Raw genomic sequence first — 19,165 nt, forward strand, 5'->3', positions numbered from 1 at the left:
TAACAAAATTTAACCCAGTCTATATATGGGTCGCTCATTTTAATATGCAACACCATCGGTTATTGAACAAATTGAATAACAGGTATCGATGAAAAAAATATTGGCCCGCATTGTCAAGTGTTTGTTTGATCTAACTAACTCGCATTTCCTTGATGGTAAACTAGAATCATCCTATAAGCCATCAAATATCTCTATATCATCAATTTACCACGAAGAAGATGATGAAGATCAATGAGCTAATTTCTAACTCCCTTGCTGGGTATATAATGTCATATAACCTATAGGACAGTTCGCTTTCTCTGTGTTATATTTCACAGGATGTTGCTCAGATATGGAATTATTGTCGCTTATGGAATATTTTATTCTCATGAAAGATTCTATTTCTATTTCCAGGAGCAGCTACCCAACTTGAGAAATGCCAAAGGTATTTACAGAGCTATGTGTCAGACATTTTTCAAGTTGTGCTTGTTTGCTTCCATACACTCTCTAATAGAGTTTCTATTGTGATTGGCTTTTATGTAAGTTTACTTTGACGAATGTTCCACGAAAATGTCCTACTTTATGCACCGACTGACAGACTATATTTATTGTCCTATGTGACAATATCCATTTCCTGATGACATATTACTCTGTAGTGCACAACAATGTTGATTGCATCTCGGCTGAATGTCAAAGAGATAGCCAGAGTATATGTCCTTGGGAAACAGGTCATTTTAGATTATATATGTATCAGCTGGAAGTTATGGCATCAATAATTAATTGGTACTGAATCTTTGACTTTTTTTTCGTGATCTTAACCTATTGTTTTAAATAGCTTCAAGTTAAAGGGACAGATACTTCTTTTTTTGTTAACAATCATACTTTAGTCTCAGAAACGTAAATATTTTAGCTAAACCAATCAGTAATAATGTCCACAGCTCATCGTCGAAATTTGAGCCTTCAAGTCCATGTTTGTCTAGAAATATCCGCGTTTGAATGTTGAAATGTCGACTCTGTGATATATAGAAAAGACATTTATTGAAATAGTGAGTAAAATTCCTGATTTGAAGTATGTTTCCCTACATGTCTAGTACTTCTGAAGACTATTTACATATATTAGACTAAAATCAACTCTCCAAAATGCCGCATCTCTCCCTATTAAAGGAAAATCAAACCACCATCAAGACACATACTTTGCATAATTAAGAAACTGGGTCATCCATCCTTCACGAATGCATCCCTCTCAGGACTCAAGAATTCTGGCAAAATGACAACATACAATCAAGAAATATATTAGATTGACAAAAATGAAACTAATGAAATGAACTTACCGAACTCTTGATTGCTCAGCCGATTGCATATCCTTGGCTCTGTCCATTACAGCCTTAATCTGGGCGATTTCCTCCGCCGTCAGATGACTGAGGTCGGGTTCCGGGGGCTCCATTGGAGAGGGTGCACGGGTTGAATGACGGGATGAACCGGGTTTATTGTCAGTGTTTACGGAATAATTAGACTGGTAATCCTGATAGTCATAATAATCAGACAGAGGCGTACTACATTCTGACAACGTGCTCTCTTCGTTTCCCATGTCACACAATTTTATGAATTCCTGCAAAACTCTTGGATCCTGGAAGTCTTGAAGCTTCCAAGTATTTCTCAATACCTTGAATGGATGCAGAATTTCCTTCACTACAATGTTATTGGATTGTAGAATGTGCTGCAAACGAAGAACTCGCTCCGAAAGTAATTTTATTCGCAATTGACTCAAAAGAACGTCGCTTGGAATCCAAACGTCACAAAATGTTGGTTCAAACAATTGTTGTTGCTTCAAAAACCAGAATTCAAAACATCTCAACACAGAAATGACAGCTATAAGGCACAGAAGACACACTACAATACGATCCAAACAGCACAAATTATTAACATAGGCACAAAAAGTCACTAAAAGATGCATAGAATTCTCTCATGTGACGTCAAGAAGTTTCGGTTACTACGTCAACGTTTTTTAAGTGATTCAACAATTCGTCTGCTTTGATTATGTGAAGAAGAAAACCGATTGAACGAATGCGACGCCATTTTGAATTATGGTATCAACGAACGATTGTTGTAGAGAGTAAACTGTAGGTTCTGATCAATACAGCACGGCAGATCACAAACGTTTAATCCTGGAATATAATTAATCCTCCATTTTACCATAAATATGGTTCATATTCAGCTTGATATGTCTCTAATTCACATGAATGTGGAGGGTTCTCGACGCCTTAAATCTACAGGCTTCCCTAATCACACCGCAGTGTTTCGAAGCCAAGTCGATACCAAACATTAATTCTCCAAGACTCTCAGAAACCGGCAAGTTGTCAACTTGGCACCGATCGATATTCCACTACGCTATAGACTACTATAATTATTCCATCTTATAAAATCAACCTTTTTTACACCACAGAAGCCGATGCCTATAACAAACACAGATCGAAGTCTATATGCTTGATTAGAGTGAGAGACAAATAGATGAATGAGTTTATATCATGGATGAATGAAGGAAATAATGATAAATGAACTAACGTCAGTGCTGGTGATTGTGAGGCATAACCTAATGTCTTTTCCTTGTGTCCAGGTTAGTAGCCTAATTCGACTGGCTATATATGATTTTGAGGACAAGACCTAATGATTACAATAAAGGAACAGACTCCCTAATAAATGATTTAAAAAGTTAAAAGGGAAATTCAACAAAGGGGGCTAATTACAGTTGTAATTATGAATTAATTATGTCGATATCCTAGACACCCATTGACCACCTGTTTTATCAACTATAAGATTGTTTGGATGCTCAATTATTTCTAGGTCGGCCCGAAATCCAATCCATGTGCTCGTAAAGGAAATTGAATTATTATTTTGTCCTATGCAGGCCCGTAGCCAGATTTGATTGTTCGGAGGGGCAAGTAATATATCCGGAGGACAATGTTGTAGAATGTTTAGTTGCAGTAATGGGATTGAATAAAGGACGAACATCAGTATCCTTATAGGTTCCAAAACAACTCTCTGAAGTAAAACAAATAAATTTCTACAGCTAGCTTATCTGAACCTTGCTGAGATAGACCTACTGAAGATCCAGTTGACAGTATAACTGGCAAGCACATCTATTTTACAGTCTCGAACATTCCCCTGACTCGACGTCAATGGGTAACTTTAATAAGTTACAACCTATGAGGACTTTCTCGAGATTTTTATGTAACAAGCATTGCTCCTCAATATATCTAGGCTCTGATTCTGGACAAATCGTGATTGACTTTCCTTTGTTCTTGACACCAAAGTTTTTGAGAGCTCAAAAATAATAAATGACCTCAGTACGAAATTATATAAGTTGCCGATACTTTCTAAATACCTGATGTAATTCCGCAACTGTGATGTTGAATTTATTTTCCCTTTTGTTAATGTGACCTAAGTGACGACCTTATAAATATAATATATTTAGATAACAATGTCGCTGTGGTAGACGTCATTGTCAATATCCCGCCATTTACACTGTAGACGACAATATAATAGTCTTGTAAGTAAATATCTACATATAGTTAATTCAAGTGTATTAAATCGAGTGCTAATTGGTCTAATGGTTTATCACATAGCAGGTGGTTCATTTCCCTCAACTGACTTGATCCTTCAATTTGTCCTCTATGACACTAAATGAACAAAACAGGCAAGTGATTGGCCTACATGTTCGTCATCAGATAACACTCTGCGATTAAGCTTGTCAACTCAGAGCCTTCATTTTTTTTTGATTTATTACACTAATGTCAAGAGTTGGTTTTCCTATTTCGAGAACTTTATTTGATTGAAAATTACAAAGTATTTGAAATTAGCCCGGTTTTCAGAATTCTGTCACCATAACCTTCATTTTTCGACTGATATACAAATGTATTTCAAAATGTACATTGACCCTAATTGAGACTTTAAGTGGCATAAGATATATACTCATAAACAGCATAATTTTTTCAATACATGTATACCTTTATTTCAATATGGTTCTAACTTAGTTACGTTAAAGTCTTAAATGTGAAGGTCGGATTGTCCTTTTGCTGACCAAGAATACTGAAACAATTTCACATTGATTTTGTAACAAGAATCATCGTCGCCAAAGTTGTAAATGGTAATCTCCATAATATAATATTGAGTGTATGATTTGGAATTCAAATTGATAACGTTAGGATGGATTTTCGCGGGGCCGTTTATCGTTGTGAGTATTTTACTCCGGGAAAGACGCATAACATTTCAAATATAAAGTTTGCTGCCGTTAAAGCTGTGTTTCCGCTCGTATCATAGCCTGGAGAAACCTGAAAATAGTTCAACATATACTTTGAAGTACAATGTACATAATCTTTGGGATAGATTGGCTTGAAAGAGCCTTTTCTGATCATTTGGATTATAATACGCACATTATGTACCCATATTTACATTATAATCTGGTAAGGTTTAACTGAAGACAGAATCACGTGATACAAACAAAACAAAAGTGACATCACTAATATACAGTCAGTAGAAAGGCAATTTAATATTATGTAGGAAAAACCACATTTTCGGAGGTGTGGAAAACCCATTAAACAGGGTATATTTTTTCTGACTTTACTCCAGCCAACAACTGTCAAAATATCCATCAGATGCTGGAGGCAGATGTTTCGGATTAGAGAGATACAAGGAGTACAAACAGGAAATCATAAGTATGTACATAGATGCTGCAAGTATTCTCCAATAACAAATGCAGATTATTTTCTAGAATGTTGGTCACATTATGGACTTTGAAATCACCATTGGGCCATTTTCTGTGTGACCAATATACTTTGATCAATTATGCGAGGGCCATTTTCCATAAGACCTTTGTATAATGTTGGAAATTAAGGATTATCATTCCAAGAGACTGTAATTACCTCGACCATATCGCCACCTACGATATTTAATCCTCGACATCCACGGATTATCTCTAAACATTGTATCGTCGTTAATCCACCAATTTCCGGAGTTCCTAAAATATCCATAAAATAATGTAAAGGTATTACAATAAAGAATAAACGTTTGCATGGATAATAATCACATTATATCCACAACGTTTCGAAAAGATTCCTCGGGATATTTTGTTTGTTTATATTTATGCCTAAACTCAATGGTACCTCATTTGTTTTATATTCTACACTAAGTCTTGATAACGAACAGTGGAATCTTGTCGAAACGTCGTGTTGATGAAGTTAGTGATTATTATCTAAAAAGACATTTTCTATTCGTGTCGATTACTAATTGCCTATTAAACAGCATCGGGTATCACAACATGGAGAAAGTTCCTTTCCAATTTTAATGATGGCGTCTGTGTCATTGACGAGACGGACACAAACTGACCAGGTCACCTTAACTGAAAATCAGTAATTTCCTATTTCACAGATTAAACATTGCGCCCAATTATTCTGATCTTAAAATGGATACAGCCATTTGAATATGTGCCTTATAATATAGCTTATTCGCAGCAATGCTTTCAGAATGAAGATTTGATTTTCAGTTCGTCTACAATTATGCAATAACATACCGTCGGAAGACGACCATATCAATGCAACCTCTTGAAGTTATTTCTTAAGATGGCTGTATTTTGTCAGAGTTGCACATGAATTTGATTTTTACACGAATAAGAAGCTTAAGATAAATCGACTGTCCGTTGTAATACCAGAAATTCTGTACGTGCCTGTTCCAGGACAGAATCCAGGATCAATAGCATCAATATCAAAACTAATATATACAGGGTTATCTCCCATTGTTCGTCTGATTTCTTCCATCAAAGGCGCCATTGATTTATACCAACATTCTTCTGCACGAATTATATTAAATCCCTGTAAATATTCTTAATTACATTACAAAATAATGCATTCTGATTAGCATTAGTTCATCTATAGTGAATTGCACTCCAGCTAAATTGTCCGAATATAATCTCGCTTGGCATATATGGTCTGCAAAGCCGTGTCGCAAGTGTATATTGAGGGAAATGTTGTCAAGACAATATTAGATCTTTTTCCATTGCCATCCAACCTGGGATATTAAGCCTCTGTAGCATGTAACATCGGAACATCAGTTGATAGCAATTCTATAAACTTCCACGAAGGTAACCCTGATTTGGAAATCCGTGGGTTTCTTTTCGGTGAAACCTAAATCAAGATATTCAAGCGCCTACTTCTACAAGCTCTTGGGACCATCATTGATTTTGTAGGTTCGAATGAAAAAAGTCTATGACATAACAAGACTTACCTGTTGTTTGGCCCAATCACAATCTTGTAGCGAGTAACCAGAACCTCTGATACCAATTTGAAAAACTTTAGAACAGTCTAGACAACCATCCTCAACGGCTCGTCTAAACGGTGTACCATGAGCCACTTTATTACCAAACATCGTGTCACTGGTATCCGAGTGAGCATCCAAATGAATCAAACCGACCGGTCCATACTTCTCCTGAAAGGGTATAGTATGATGATATTGCACAGCTGGTCACAAGTACAATTAAGGTTAATTTCGTAGATTTTTTTTAGGTACCAATGTTATCTTCGCCTTTGTTGTTTTACTTCATCAAATCATACTATAATGATCCATCCATAAAATAGAGACGTAGCCTACCTTCACTGCTTGTAATAGTGGATAAGAGATAGTGTGATCGCCGCCCATGGTTATAACTTTACAACCATCTTTCATCAGGGAACCCACATGCTTTTTTATTTGTTTACAAGCCTCTGGTAAATCATACATACACAGTGGTATGTCACCTACATCGGCTACTTGTAAACAGTCGTATGGTTCTGCTCCTGAAAAGTGAATGAAAAGTTGGTATACACATTATCATTTGGGTTTTGTAATTCAAAATACCAAACACCCAAATATACCACGTGTTGATTTAATACCAACACCCAAAGGTAGTATACAGATCCAAATACAAGCTTTGGGGCTGGTATTCAATCAAGCAAACACCAGTAGTAGTAACTGACCCAGCCGGAAGTACGATCATAGATTTTCACACGACACATAACATACTTTGGATCACAAATACGACCAAAGTAAATAAGTACCGTAACAAGAGTACTAATTCGGAATTCCTGTCTTACCTGTGGCTGGGTTGACTTCTCGAATTAAACTAGATTCTGATCTGATTTGTCTGGGACCATGACGAGTACCTGCTCTATTAGAAGCACCAGAATCAATACAAGCCCCCGTTATACACACATCTAGACCTGAAGAATCAAATCATAATTATAAAGATGAAATGGTGATATATGTATACTACAATGCAATGAAGTGAAGGCTTATGTTCGCCATACCTCTCTGAATGGACAAATCAAAGATGGACAAAAGCGTTCAATGATGTAGGACAGGGCAGGAAGGAACCGACCTGTCAATGTATCATTGCAACTATTGTCCTGATCGAACTCTAGGTTATTCTTAGTCAACACCTCGGTTCCAACCAAGTCAACTGTTATTTTTATAGTACGCGGTTCTCAATCTTTCGGACACCTCGGTCCAAACTAGTTAACAGGTATAGAGCAGTTCCTGCAGATTCAGGTATTCCAAATTAGTGATGCACTGTAGAGCCAAATTTGTTCAGATTGTATGGAGGAAAACATTTAGTAACTTTTTGCCTTTAGATCTTAATGAACGTTTTGACGATAAATTTTGGAGATAACATTGGGCTGTTGTGTTGACACTGTGTTGATAAATTGAAATTGATACTTTACCAACAGGAAGCCAATATAGATTATTTAGAACAGGTGTGATGTGTGATCTTGATTAGGTTTTTGTAACAATTCGGGTAGCACGATTTGTTCCTCTGTGATGCCAGTAAGTATGGCATTACAGTAGTCTATTCTGGATAGCACAAATGAACGATCTAAGCAAGCAGCAACATCTTGTGTTATGAGATGACGAATGGACTCGATCCTCCGCAGATGGAAGTGGCAAATCTTAAAGATGTTATTGACGTGTTCATTGAAACTGAGGCTATGTTATGAATATTATAACGTGCTTTTGTTATGTGTATGACACACAACAAATATGAAGTACGGTTTAACATTGTATAACTGGGTCATGATTTATCTATTTGTGACTTATATGTTTATCAAGTTATCAAAACATTTACTATTATTGAAAGGACGATGGGAATAACACTATGACAATATACGAACAAGTTCATTGTGGTTCATTTATTTCAATGTAATCTAAATCCATTTAAAATACGTTATCCAGACTTCAAAGCCATTCAAGCATACCGCCTTACTGGATGCAAACATTGGTTTAACGTGGTTTTTTATATGGTGACATAGTCCCAGATTGGTCAAACTTCCAAAGTTACGTCAAAAACACTTACCCTTTGCATCCGTTTGATGTGGTAAACGAAACATTGTTGATATTCCTGCTGGCCTGGCTAAATCATTAGCTGATATAGGCCTGTTGAATTTACTCATACTCCTTGAAACGGTCCTGCTGGCCACCGGAGCCGCGAGGACAAATTGGGAAAACCTTTGAAGCATATTAATTATTCAGTCCCAGTTACACTTGACAACTAACTAGATGATAACAGTCACTGCACACTGTGTGTAGTGTATGATCAGCTGTTTTTATCTATATGATAATACAACTGCTAACACTATCACTATGTAAAGATAACAGAGTAATGCACGATATTTTCATTTTCAATGGTTTGATATACTTGAAGTTAAATTGGTGCACTGTCACGAACATGTTTTGTTGATAAGCTTTGATTTCTATATGCAGTTCAAAGCATGGGCACGAACGTATTTTGCTGATAAACGGTGATATCAATTTGCAATCAAAGCAAGGGCACGAAGATATTTTGTTGATAAGCGATAATTTCAATATGCAATCAAATCAAGACAAGAGCACGACCGTATTTTGTTGATAAGGTCGTAGTATATCAATATGCAATTTAAGCATGAGCACGAACATATTTTGTTATGTTTGGGCACGTACATTCAATAAAAGTATGAGCATAAATCGTCAGTGACTTTCAATTGAAAGTCAGTGACTTTCAATAGTCAGTGACTTTCAATATACCATGACTTTGATAGTAAGTGACTATCAGTAAACATTGACTTTAATGTGCCATGACTTTTAATATATAGTGGCTACAATATGCAGTGACTTTCAATATACAGTGAGTTCAATGTATAGAGACTTCAATATACCGTGACCTAATATGCAGTGACTTTCAATATACCGTGACTTTCAATAGTCAGTGACTTTCAATATACCATGACTTTGATAGTAAGTGACTATCAGTAAACATTGACTTTAATGTGCCATGACTTTTAATATATAGTGGCTTCAATATGCAGTGACTTTCAATATACAGTGAGTTCAATGTATAGAGACTTCAATATACCGTGACCTAATATGCAGTGACTTTCAATATACCGTGACTTCAGTTGTCAGTGACTATCAGTAAACACTTGATCTCTCCATTTCAAAGAATTTATCATCTTGGTGAAGCACGAAAGTCAACGACGACGGGTGCACTTTGTCAAGAGAAATTTATCATAATGCCCACCTTTAGTGGTTATAAGTGTAAACAATAAATGTGATACTCGTATATAAGGACATTCACGGGAATATGGTAATAATGAATTGAATTCCATGGAAATTGTGGCTCACAACATTTTAAACATTTGAAACATTTTATTAATTGATGTTACAAGAATTCTGTAGAACAAGCAGATAGCGACGACGGTGGTGGTGATGGTTGCCGAGACGATGACATTTGACCTATACACTTTTGGATTGAATTACATAGGACAATATCACTAGACGCTATCCTCTTTAGGGCGCTTTTAGCGAGATCGTAATCACTCGCTGTCCAATTCTCAAGCAAATTAAAATCAGGAATGAAAAAGTGGGGAAGAGTTTTCTCAGAGATGAAGATGTAAACTTTGTCAATAAGAGCTTTGAAGCATGGTTCTAATGTTTGTCGCTGCCATCTTGGATTCTCGTCCACACAATCGTCCATTTCATGTAACAAACATGTCTGAATTTGATACTCATCTAACAGATGCAGTCTGGTGTCACATTTCAAAACGAGGGTAACTAGTTTTATGGTTGCCAGCCTCAGTTCTTTGTCTGTTTTCCCAATCGACATGAGAATCTTTGCTTCCCGTTTGGCATAGCAAATACGCCATCTTAAATCCGACGATGGATTAGCGTCTTCTGTGTACGGCTTTGTAACGTACACGGGTTCTTTTGATGACTTGAAAATGGCGGGGACAATTTCAAGAAGCCAATCACATTCAAGTTTAAGGGTTAAGGGTTTGTCTTTGTCCACAAGTTTCATCCACTTTATTCGAGGACTTCTTGGTTCCTCTGACCGCTTAATAGTAAAATTGACTGTTTCACATGTTTCAGCAACAGATATCCTATGATTCTGATTCTGTAATATCCGCCGCTCACTACTGGTATTTGTGATATTTACCAGGTCGTCTTTAATGGACAAAACATCAGGGTTGTTTGCAGCAGATGTTGTCTTGTTTTCTAACATTGGTGCATGTGCGCTACTCATTTCACCGAAATAGTGCATATTTGCATTTTGATTATCAATCTCATTTGAGTTTTCGATTAGTTTGTGGGCATCTTTCGCTTCTGAATCTTTTGGCACACCATCGTACACCATAGCTTCAGGAACTTCTGCTGATAATGAACCAAGCGGTTTTAGGCGACCTGTCTCTCCTTTGATTGTCACCAATTTTTCATTTTCTTGGTCAGGTATCGTTATAGTATTTTCAGGTTCACTTTTCTCCACAAATCGAACTTTTCGACGTGCCTTTACTAATTTGTCAATGGTTTTCGTGAAGAGCTGTTCAAAATGACTCTGGAACTTCAATGGTGAGAGTTGCGTTCCTTCATCAGACCGCAAACTTTTGAAAAGGTCATTTTTACCAGTGTCGACTTTCGGCAGCTTGAAAGTGACGTAACCGGGATCAAGATGTTTGACATGCGCACTGTCATATTTAAATGGTAATATACAATACAATGTTCTTGGTTCCTGTTGAAACTGAGCCTCATTTTCGATAAAATAAAATGTCTTCAGATCCAAATTTGACACATTTTTAAAAGAAGGTATAAATTTATTTAGTATTTTAATTGCTTCCACCTCAGCAGAATCACGATCCGAAATGTCTTCCGGCAAAAGTGAATTTAACTCCTCTAAATTTTCGAGCAGACCAGACTTTGGTAAGATTGCTGTCTTCTGGCGATGAACGTGAGGCAGATATCGATGATCAACGCCTGGTTTCTTCGCCAACGCTGTCTTATCAAAGCGTACCATGGAATTTTCCTTTCGCGTTGCAATCAAAGTATCACAGGGAGCTGTTTTGGCTTTCGAAGGTTGACTGCAGCGTGAGCCAGATCTGGAGGACGTCTGTTCAGTCGGTAAAATTTTAAATCCTTGAAGCACATTTTGGGCATCAATTGATTGAGTACGCGCCGTCTTTACAGATTGGCGTGTCAAATTAGTAGACGACATTTTCCTTTATCTAAAATTGGTTTGTCTACGTACAAAATTGTGTGTTTCTCTCTCATCAAAACATAACTCTGTTTTCTGTTGTTCTGTTGAGTACTTTTCCACTCTGGAGGATTGGATAAGAATTTCTTTTTATAGCTCGAGGGGTTTAGAATTCTTGTGTCCGTTGTTGTCATAGGAACACAGTAATGAAGAATGGCGATGAATTACACAGAATCAGGGTATATCGTCATTAATTCTCTTTTTATTTCATGACACAAATACAAAATAGTATCCCTCATTATTAGAAATCACTTGGATATCGAACACGTATCGATCTGTTCCTTATTAGCTGCCTCTTGCCTGAATCTTTGTTGGACTTCATGGAAGTCAATGTAAAATTAAAGTTTAAATCTCATGTCGAATTACGTAGTAATTGCTTTAATACTGTAAATCATTCTAACAATTATTGTACCACCATTGTATAACTCTCGTGATTATTACACCATATGGCACCGCCTGAAAAGATACCAATATTAGAAATTTTAACAAGCATAACTACCGACCTAACTTTACAAGAATTAATAAACAGCTATTATTATTTTACAAGGTTTCCAACGTTCGTTAGGAACAGTATAAGCAAAATAAATGTCGCTGTGCTGGCAATTTTGTTCGATTTAACACTGCACGAAGTCTGTCTTTTTGTCACTGAATCAGAAGCAGAACGTAAGACGTTAAAACTCTGATTCACTTCATTACATCTCGAGGATTCCGTTTTCCGACTGGCTTCAGGATAGTTTGTTCTGAAATTATAACTCAGAACATTATTCATTCGATGTAACCAAATATTTTTCTACTTCCAAAGATACAATGCAGCTTGATATTCCTGTGTATCCACAAGCATATATGTCCTTATTCCAGAGAGTACCTCTCGATTTGGGTCACTGTTAAAAAAGCTATAGGCTACATAATGTCGAGAGTTCTTTAGTAAAATAAATACATAAAACGTACAAGTTATTCATAGCAACTTTTATATATTAGTAAGTTAATCATTTGTTGCTTTGTGGACGTCTTAAAAGGGTACACTTTCAGTTTCACAGTCCCTTTCTCAAATATGTCAATAGCGTGGATATATGTTCTTTAAAGAATTTGACAGCTACATGTATAAGTAATATATATTCACTTATCCTATATATTGAATCATGAAATCATTTATATACCGTTTGATCCTTTTATTCCCAAATTTGTCAAAAAAAGCTCTCGGGTCGAAATACTTTATTTTGTGCTTAAGTCTAAAGAATGGTATTTCGTTTCATTTATGTTATCTTAAGTCATTTTAGATCTCACGACAATATGTATATGATATGTTCACAAATTAAACCACCCAAAATGTCTGTTTAGAATTTTTCAGACATTCTACGCTTTTCGTCATTGAACATTGGCTTATTCTGCAAGAACATCTAGATAAACTGCAGTTGTCCGTAGAATTACTACTATGTGGAAGCACAGATGTCGGACGGGAAGGTCAAAGTCATAAGTGTTCTCACATGTAAAAGCCAGAAATCTCTGGATTAATTAATTTAGTTCACGCAAAAATATAAGATACTGTTACCGACAATGGAAATTACGCCTGTAAACCCAATACGACAACAGGGGGGCGCTCGTCGGCTATCATCCAAGGTTTGATTGCGATCATACCGTCGAACTTTACAACGTCATTAATGCTTATGCCGCTTCCTCAAAATGTTATCAGTCAAATAATGCACAATATTAAGGCTGTCAAAGATGTCAAAAAATATGTCAAAATATTAATATGGCTGAACGTTACCTTAATACAAGCGTCTACTCAACTGATATATATATATATAAAAATTGTACCCGTTGCCTTCTAATCACATAGAAACTCTATGAATACTTTCTCTATCAAAGATCAATATAAGCTATCGAACACTAGAAAATATATGCCGAGTTGACGACATACGCTAACAAAGAGTAAATAAATAGTGTAAATATATATATAGCTTTATCGCAGTCGTGGGAGATATTTATATTTACTAATTGGCTTAAATAGTTGGTTACCTTACCCATTGAGTCCCGTTCTCGTGGCTCGGCGAGAGTCACCTGTTTGCTAACCTGGAGATTGGGTTTCAAACCATGGCACATCTGATACTGGAAATGAAATATAATCGAATCAAAATTACTTCGAAACATAACGAAACAAACAGAATAGTGTTTTCGGTTCATTACTAGGTAATCGGCTAATATTTTATGAGCCATATTAATAGCCTACCATTTTATAGAAAACAGATCCATGAAGGTGTAGAGAATTTTTGTCTCGTTTTGACCATCGATATTCAGTTAAAGTTTAAAGTACGCATGTAGCAATTCCAGACTATCATTTTAAACCATCGTTCCATCGGCTATGTGTATCACTTTTTAGAATTGAAAAGGCAAAGAGACTTTTAACTAATTGCGAAGAGAAGTCACAACAGGATAGAAGAGTACGTGATTCCAATATTAGGGCTGACTGGAGAGATCAAAGGAATAATTTAGTTTCCTATATCCTTGCTATCCTTGTTCTTGGTCTGTTTCAGACATGCTGTAATGTGCTTTCATGAAGATTTCTTCGTACTTTGGAGGTTGGTGAGGATGGGTTTCCGATGACGCTGAAATATTATCGTTGACAATAATACACATTATTCTAGAAGTATCTACCTAATATAATTCTTTTATTTATCTGTAACTTGTACCTCTTAAATATCATGGAAGAATTATCTGATCCGATGTATGTTTCGTCATCAATCATTGTTCGACAAAACCAAAAGTCAGACAGTCTAAGTGCTAACTTTCTCCCACCAAATATCATTCTTCAGGGTGGATTTTAAAAGCCAACCGCTTACCGCTGCCAACCGTCATACCGGAGTGAAAAAAAGACGCTTAAATGAGCATTGTTAAATTTAACGATCGTAGATTTTCATACACAAAACGAAACTATTCAATTTGATGGAATTTTTTGTTGACGTCAATATTATGGAATCAAAATTATTTTAAAAATGAAACGAAACAAATTAATATTTCTTTTCTTGCTTTGAGATATTTTCCTTCAAAGTTTCTGATTCAATTTGTGTTTAAAATAGCAATAATCTCTTTTAAAAATAAAATGGGGCACAAAATAAAACGTATTTACTGCATGTGCAAATTTGAATGTATCGGCTTTAAAGTGACATGTAGGATTTTGAGAGCGAAAGTTAGTTCACCTGGATATCACTTGTTCTGATATATTAGTGTGACACCTAATGTCGATGTTATCATGCTGAAAGATTGTTACTTTTATAATAAATTTAGGTAGAAAATCGTTGATCCTTTCTTGTTAAACATTTATGACTTGTCCTAATCAGTTAATTTCATCAGATAAACAACTGCCGTAAGTAAAATTCACTGCAATTTTTGATTGTCCTACGTGAATTTTTAATCGCTATTTAGTGTACATGATAAACCATTCACTTTTTGTAAAACGTTTGCATAAATTAATTGTTGTAGAATACTGATAAATAGTCGAGAAAAATATAAATTTTATCATTACTTCAAAATAAGCATTGGTAAATAAATATGAAACAAATATTGTTACTTTTGTTTTGTGGAATTGTTGGTTCTTCTCGTGCATTTTCGGGAATTTGGAATAAGGCGGAATTGTGGAGTCCGAAAAACAGCATTCCTTTTTCAGAATATTTGGAATTTTATAAGCAACTTCTTGAGAATTGTAACGATCTGCAACATGTAACACGAGATGCATGTTCTGCAGCACAACCTTCTTGCTGTGCATATTTTCAATTCGCCGATTTTTGTGTCAGTAAATGCAAGGAGCTCTTACCTGTAACAAGAGGTGATGTCTTACAATTCTTCAGGTTGATTTCATTCAAAAAATGTAGTGCTTTTGTGGAAGCTGCAAAATCGTGCAATCAAAGCAGTATCAGCATTGAGTGTATAATCTTGGAGAATCTTCTTGAAGCCTGTTTTACCAAATTTCCTGTTTCGCCTACAACAAGTCAACTTACATCACCTACAACAAGTCCTGCGACATCACCTACAACAAGTCCTACCACTTCGCCTACAACAAGTCCTACCACCTCACCTACAACAAGTCCTTCCACCTCGCCAGCAACAAGTCCTGTGACCTCACCAGCAACGAGCCCTACTACCTCACCTACAACAAGTCCTACCACCTCACCTTCAACAAGTCCTACTACCTCCCCAACAACTAGTCCTACCACCTCACCGATAACAAGTCCTACCACCTCACCTTCAACAAGTCCTACTACCTCCCCAACAACAAGTCCTACCACCTCACCGACAACAAGCCCTACTACCTCACCAACAACAAGTCCGACCACCTCACCAACAACAAGTGCTACTACCTCACCAGTAACAAGCCCTACTACCTCACCTACAACAAGTCCTACCACCTCACCTTCAACAAGTCCTACTACCTCCCCAACAACAAGTCCTACCACCTCACCGACAACAAGCCCTACTACCTCACCAACAACAAGTCCGACCACCTCACCAACAACAAGTGTTACTGACCTCACCAGTAACAAGCCCTACCACCTCAGCTACAACAAGTCCTACCACCTCGGCCTACAACAAGTCCTACTACCTCCCCAACGACAAGCCCTACCACCTCACCAACAACAAGTCCTGCCACCTCACCAGCAACAAGTCCTTCCACTTCACTTACAACAAGTCCTACCACCTCACCTATAACAAGTCCTATAACAAGCCCGACAACGTCAAGACCCATGGGTAAGTTAATTATGCAGGTCGTTGTAACTTTATGTCTATTGTGTAACCTTTTTTAAACTTTATTACTATTTTGCAAACATAATTCGCTATGCCTCATATATGCTTTCTACTAGAATTGTGACCTTTCCTTGTTTCTGTAATTGCAATTACGCTACCCATTCACATTCAAGTCAGATAATGAAACTCGTGTAATTTTAGGTGTATTTTATTGTGATGTTATGGGTGTAACGGGACGTGTTCAGATGCCGGTTTCTAAATGGTGTGATGGAGTAGTTGATTGTACACCCAATGGAGAAGATGAACGTAATCAGAACTGTAGTAAGTATGGCGATAAAGGGATATATTCGTGTAGATATTTGAATTACCAGTTGATGAAACTGAGTTAAGTTTGCAAAATAAATTTGACTATTCAAAATCCGACAGCTGGGTCGCTTAAAGCCGATGCCCACTTACCAATTTTTTGACGTAACGCCGTACGAACGGGGTCAAATTATGGTAATCAGCGCACGCTTGCCAATTTTTTATCAGGACTTGACCACCTAAAGCGGCTTTATGAAGAGCTACCATAAACAATAGTATGAAGAGAAGAAAACTTGCTCCTTTGATGCCACTTATTTCTTCCTTGTTGACGGTCCACTTACTTTCTTGTGGGACGGGTGATGAAGACTGTAAGTTTGCGGAAGTCATGTTGAAGGGACCACGTGATACAAGACAGACAGTCGCAACAAGTTATAGGGAACACCCGTACACTAGCCGAAAAGGTACTTCAGGTCGTCTTCCGATTAAACATGGCAGATATCTCCGAATTTTGTCGTACGGTCGTCGTGGACCAAGGCACACCGACCGCCGACTTTTCAATATTATCGGCGTCAAACAATTGGTGGATGTGCACCGGCCTTTACATTGAACTAATATCTTATCGATGGTAATTTTCATTTCCGCCGATAGAAAGCATAACGTCATAGTATCTTCTTACTAATGGAATTCATAGAAAATAATGCCTGTCCTCAATCACGACTGTACATTTATTTGAATGAAATTCCAGGCGAACTCAAATAGAAATAGATGTATATGTGATTTATTCCGTTCTATGAAATCATTCAACCCCTGACCATGTTTTAATCCTGGTTACTCATAACCATAAACTCCATATTTCTCTAACAACATATCAATAGATGAACCAATTCTTATTATAATAGCTGAAATCTTTTTCTTTTTAGATGGCTGCCACCCAGTCAATCAAAATTCTAATTTATAAATAAACCCAGTCAATCAAAATTCTAATTTATAAATAAACCCAGTCAATCAAAATTCTAGTTTATAAATAAACCCAGTCAATCAAAATTTTAATTTATAAATAAACCCAGCCAATCAAAATTCTAATTTATAAATAAACCCGGTCAATCAAAATTCTATTTATATGACTCGGTCAGTTTTAAATTTTGATATGTACTTTGACAATCCATTTTAATACATAGGCGTATTGAGTCAAATGAACTTCTGATCAGAAGCGTATTTTCAGATATTTTTTAACGAATTTTTAAATCAGCTTGCATTTCCAAGTTAAAGGATTATTTTTATTATAATAATTTTATATATTTATAGATGTAAACTATTCCAAAATATATTTTAATGATTCTATAGAATACATACATATTATATATTTGTACAATGATAAATAAAGTTTATTCTATTCTGTTTTTAATTAGAATTGATTGTTCAGGAAAACATGAGATGATTTTAGTGTCGGTATTAATAGCAATGAGGTTTTCAAGCAGTTATCATATGCATACGGTATTTATGGCATCTATTAACATCAGTTAGATTTTCCCCAAGATATAAGATGTAAGATGTCCCTGTCATTAGAATTGTTTAACAGTATTGAGGTTAATATCAGACTCAAAGTAAAATTTTAACATATATTTTGATTATTTTGACTTTTCGTGGATGTTTTTCTTACATGGTAAATAATTATTTCGTTGAAACGAAATAATAAATAAATATTTTTACAGTTGCGCCTTAGGGGCTCCGTAAGGGGCTGATCATTTCGTGATTTTAGCAGTCAGACCGAGCTTTAGAATGTTAATGTCGAATACGAAGTGACAATAATCTAAACTTATAACCATGCTGTAATGTAGATGCCTAGGCCCATTAACCTCTTGTCCCCAAGGACCACAATATCGTGACAGTTTACCTGTTCAACTTTAATTAGTATTCTTATGATAGAAAATTTTCTGAAGAGATAACTGCTTTGTATACAGTATATCATATATACTTTTATTCTATAGCAAAATCAAACCATTGAGCGCATAGTAATTGCCAGAAGATGAAACTCCGAAATTGCGTTAATCTAGGGAGGCCCATTGGATTGAGACGCTAAATACAGCAAGAAAGATAGGATTGAATAATCATCATAATGCAGGCATAGCAACCTTTGTTGTTTCTTTCAATACTACTAGCAATCGAGCAAATAAGATAGTCAATGTCCATAATGAGAGTCTGCGAGAGAAATTCCCCCATGTTAATAAACAAAAGGTGATTGTCGCATATTCAAAAAAACCCGAACTTAAATGACAACCTTGTTTATAGCAGACTAAAGCCATTTATATGAAACAATCTAAGCTCTCAACTTTGGGCGAGATATTATTTTATCCAATTAGCCTACAGATCAAAACAAAAGAAAAATACCAAACACTTCCAGACCGTTTATTACATTTTCTTAATGAAGTATTTTTTTTTCATCCTGGGCCTGTACATTTTGAGAATCAAACCCTCGCTTCCCCGAAACCTATAGAACATTCAAATGGCTCTCATACACTATTTCCTAACCTGATACTAGATGTTAAATATCACATCAAAAATATT

At 36.2% G+C, this 19,165-nt stretch overlaps 2 protein-coding genes across 2 annotated transcripts; both read right to left on the reverse strand.

The window, feature by feature from the left end:
• Positions 1 to 4,202: 4,202 nt before the first annotated feature.
• LOTGIDRAFT_105703 (hypothetical protein) lies at positions 4,203 to 8,453 on the reverse strand (the record flags this gene model as incomplete). The annotated part of the gene is made up of 7 exons (XM_009059732.1): positions 4,203 to 4,307; positions 4,899 to 4,993; positions 5,681 to 5,843; positions 6,256 to 6,456; positions 6,619 to 6,803; positions 7,101 to 7,226; positions 8,357 to 8,453. The coding sequence occupies 7 exons, from the start codon at positions 8,451 to 8,453 to the stop codon at positions 4,203 to 4,205; spliced, it is 972 nt and encodes a 323-aa protein (XP_009057980.1).
• Positions 8,454 to 11,337: 2,884 nt separating this feature from the next.
• LOTGIDRAFT_228761 (hypothetical protein) lies at positions 11,338 to 16,987 on the reverse strand (the record flags this gene model as incomplete). Its single annotated transcript, XM_009059733.1, has 4 exons — positions 11,338 to 12,016; positions 13,577 to 13,666; positions 16,754 to 16,860; positions 16,942 to 16,987. The coding sequence occupies 4 exons, from the start codon at positions 16,985 to 16,987 to the stop codon at positions 11,957 to 11,959; spliced, it is 303 nt and encodes a 100-aa protein (XP_009057981.1). The 3' UTR covers positions 11,338 to 11,956.
• Positions 16,988 to 19,165: the final 2,178 nt, after the last annotated feature.

The sequence above is a fragment of the Lottia gigantea genome (genome assembly GCF_000327385.1).
Source record: "Lottia gigantea unplaced genomic scaffold LOTGIsca_4, whole genome shotgun sequence".
Classification (NCBI taxonomy): domain Eukaryota; kingdom Metazoa; phylum Mollusca; class Gastropoda; family Lottiidae; genus Lottia; species Lottia gigantea.